This window comes from Quercus lobata, chromosome 3, assembly GCF_001633185.2.
Source record: "Quercus lobata isolate SW786 chromosome 3, ValleyOak3.0 Primary Assembly, whole genome shotgun sequence".
Classification (NCBI taxonomy): domain Eukaryota; kingdom Viridiplantae; phylum Streptophyta; class Magnoliopsida; order Fagales; family Fagaceae; genus Quercus; species Quercus lobata.
The window spans coordinates 34,753,185-34,756,793 of NC_044906.1; the positions used below are offsets into that span (position 1 = coordinate 34,753,185).

At 35.1% G+C, this 3,609-nt stretch overlaps 1 protein-coding gene across 1 annotated transcript; it reads left to right on the top strand.

The window, feature by feature from the left end:
• The first annotated feature begins 907 nt into the window (after positions 1-907).
• On the top strand, positions 908-2,429 carry LOC115980808 (protein PLANT CADMIUM RESISTANCE 3-like). Its single transcript, XM_031103020.1, has 4 exons — positions 908-1,097; positions 1,388-1,459; positions 1,553-1,765; positions 2,347-2,429. The coding sequence occupies exons 1-4, from the start codon at positions 908-910 to the stop codon at positions 2,427-2,429; spliced, it is 558 nt and encodes a 185-aa protein (XP_030958880.1).
• The last annotated feature ends 1,180 nt before the right edge of the window (positions 2,430-3,609 follow it).

Below are 3,609 nucleotides of genomic sequence, written 5' to 3' on the forward strand. Positions count from 1 at the left end.
CCTCCGAAGGTTAAGTTAGAGAGAATTTCTACAACTCTAGAGTGCTAGAACTAGGAGAATTACACATACCTTGACTTCTCGCTTTGGGTTTTTATAGTAGTGTAGAACTGACATTTGTTTCTTGGAGGCAAAGGCATTTCCTTATGGAGAAGATTCTCATTAATACACATATTTTGTGAGATCCTTTCTATTTAGAGACTTCGTTGAGTTAGGGTTAATCGTGGGGCACAAGACATTTTCATATGAGGTTTCTTAGAAACCACTTAGGCCACGTAAATGCCACGTGGCTTCATTACCTGTCTCCCTTGCGTCTGTTTAGTTGGAACCCATCCATTATGGAGGGTCCATCCGTCTTCCTACCCCTCCGTCCAGGATACGATCTGTTCTACCGATCGTTTCTCAATACGCCAAACTGTCCCTTTCCTTATCACCGTCTGTTTTGATTGGCTTTAGTTGAACGGATCCGTCTACTTTAAATTTTATCCCCTTCAAAAATAAAAAATAAAGTAGTCTACGTGTAGATCTCATACAAGGGTGGACATAGTCCCTAGCTCTACGATTATTCTCACATTAATTAATCCTCAACTGCCCTGTCCCTGTGTACAATTAATATGGTTCTCTGAACTTTTCTTCGTGATTCAAAAGTTAAAAAAAAGCAGAGTTTCAGCAATGGCTGCGCTTGACTTTTAAAACATGAACATTCTGTAGTCACCATTTCTTAAATCCTTACTCATACGAAAAAAACGAATCCCAGCATTTCCTCCACCACTAACCACCATTATATATATATATATATATATATATATATATATATATACCCCTATCCAAGTATCGCCTCCTCATAATTCTTTCAGCCTTTAAACCCTCTTTGTTCAAATCAATACGCAGTCCCAATTACTAACTCATCATGTATTCATCAAACCCAAGTTCAACAGAGCAGTACTCCCATGCGCCGCCACCATTTGCTCAGGCCACCGTGACTGGTGTTCCAATGAACTCGACAAGCCAATACCACGAGAATTCCCAGCAAGCTTCATTTCAAGCTCCAGTCCCTTGGTCCTCTGGCCTCTATGACTGCTGCCATGACGTCTCAAATTGTAAGATATAGCTTAACACTTTGGCGTGACACCCTATAAGACATCAGTGAAACACTGAACACTAACACTTTTTACAATTTTTTTTCCATAACATGACACAGTCGTTATATAATAAAAATTATGTCAACGATAAATCTAAATGAAAGTGATATTAGTCCCAACAAAACAACTCATATCAATAATTGTAAGAACAAAAGTTCTGAAAAATATTACTATATAAGAGACGCTCTCATTATTCATATACTTTTACTAAACTTAAATGCTACAATGTTGCTCGGTATTTTTCACAGGTTGCCTGACATGCTGGTGCCCATGCATTACCTTTGGTCGAATTGCAGATATTGTTGATAAAGGATCAAAAAGTAAGTATACAGTGAATATATATCAATTGGACGGTGATGGTTTTTGGTGGTGTTTGATTTTTAAGATGTGTGCCATGGTGATTTGTGTTGCAGCTACTGGATTTAGTGAAGTAGTTTACGCACTAATTGCCAATTTGATTGGTTGTGGATGCTTGTACTCGTACCCCTATCGCACAAAAATCAGGCAGCAGTACATGTTAGAGGAGAGGCCTTGTGGGGATTGCTTGGTTCATTTCTGCTGCGAGCCATGTGCCTTATGCCAAGAGTATCGTGAGCTTGAAGCCCGCGGATTCGACATGACCATAGGTTGAAAAAAACACACTTCTCTTCTCCTCCTCTTTTCTCTTTCTCTTTTCTTTTTTGTTTACAAGTAATTGAAAAAAAAAGTTCCTTGCAAATCTTGGACCTATGATAAGTTGTAGGTAGAAATATATAACATCAAAGAAGAAAAATTACAGTATGTTATAAGGTTTGATTATATTTTCAAAACGTAGTTTCTAAATAAGTTTCACACTCTTTTATATTGATTATTGACCCAAATGACAAATATAGTCATGCATAAAAATACAAAGGTCGTATTGCTAGTAAGTAAATTGAAAATGGTTTTATTCCTATTGTGGATGAGTGAATTAATTTACCACATTATTAATATTTTAAAAAAACACTCACACACTTAGACTGGTTTTGTAATAAAAACAAGTGTGGATATACCTATAAAAAATAAGATCAAAAAATATATACCTATGAATAATATAAAATGAAATCCAAAAAATAATAATAATAACTGGTTGTATAATATATCTTCTAGGGTTACTCTCGAAGGTGAGTTTTGATTTTTTTTTTTTTTTTTTTTTTTTGGGGGGGGGGGGGGGTGGGAAATTGTTTAGGCTGGAAAGGAAATGTGGAGCAACGAACTGGTGGAGCGATGGCTACAACAGCTCCAGTGTTCCAAGGAAGCATGAATCGCTAGAATATTGATCAAACATCGATCTATGATCTTATTGTTGATTGGCCTATTAATAATTAAGAAGATTCATAAGATTTGTGTCTTCGAGTCATGATTGCAATAAAAGACTACTGTTGTATCTGTTAAGAGCTCCATTTTTTCGTTCGCTAGTGTTGTCCGTTTGTTTTGTGGCACGTGCCACCATATGTAATAAAGATAGATGAGGGTGTGTGCTTCATATGTAACAAAAGATAGATGAAGGTGTGCTTCAGTTTTTGTTCGCATACTTAAAGTTTTTCATTTCATTTCTTCGGTCCCTTTAGAATCCACTTAAAGGTCTATTTAGAATCTGTTTATTTTGCTGAAATTGAAAATTTTTTGCTGAAAGTATTATAGATAAAGGTAAAAGTTAGTTGAAATAGTATAGTGAAACTTATGAATAATACCAAAAAGTGCAGTGAGACCCATAAATAATATCAAAAATAAACTGAATAATATTTTTGCCAAACGAACGCTTATTTTGTTGAAACTGAAAACCTTTTGCTGAAAGTACTATAAATAAAAGTAAAAATTAGCTAAAGTAGTACAATGAGACCCATAAATAGTACCAAAAAATGTAGTGAGACTAATAAATAATAACAAAAATAAACTGAATAAATAAATAAATAGACAAAAATAATAATTGTCAAACGTGCACTTCATTTTACAACTATTTCCAGGGACAAAATGGGCTTCTGCCCTTTTCAGCCAAATGAATTAACCTTTTGCCCTTCTTCCCAAACTAAATAGGGAAATGCCCCTCTTTTGAAACTCGACTTTTTCAAAATCGAGTTACGCCCTATAGTGACGTTTTCAAGGACCTATAGTGGCATTTTGTAACTTGATATCCATGAAATCGAGTTACAGGCAATTTCCTTGAAAACGTCACTATAGGGCTCCAGAATTTTTTTTTTTTTAACTCGATTTTGAGAAAGTCGAGTTTCAAAAGAGGGGCATTTTCCTATTTAGTTTAGGAAGAATGACAAAAGGCTAATTAATTTGGCTGAAAAGGACAGAAGCCCATTTTGTCCCTATTTCCAGTACTGGTCTTTCCGTCCACTTTCATAAGTACGCTACCATTAAGAGTTTAAAAAATCAAGCCTTGGCAATTGCACCTTAGGCCATTTTTTCAAATTAAAAAAAGTCTTTAAAATATATATATAGT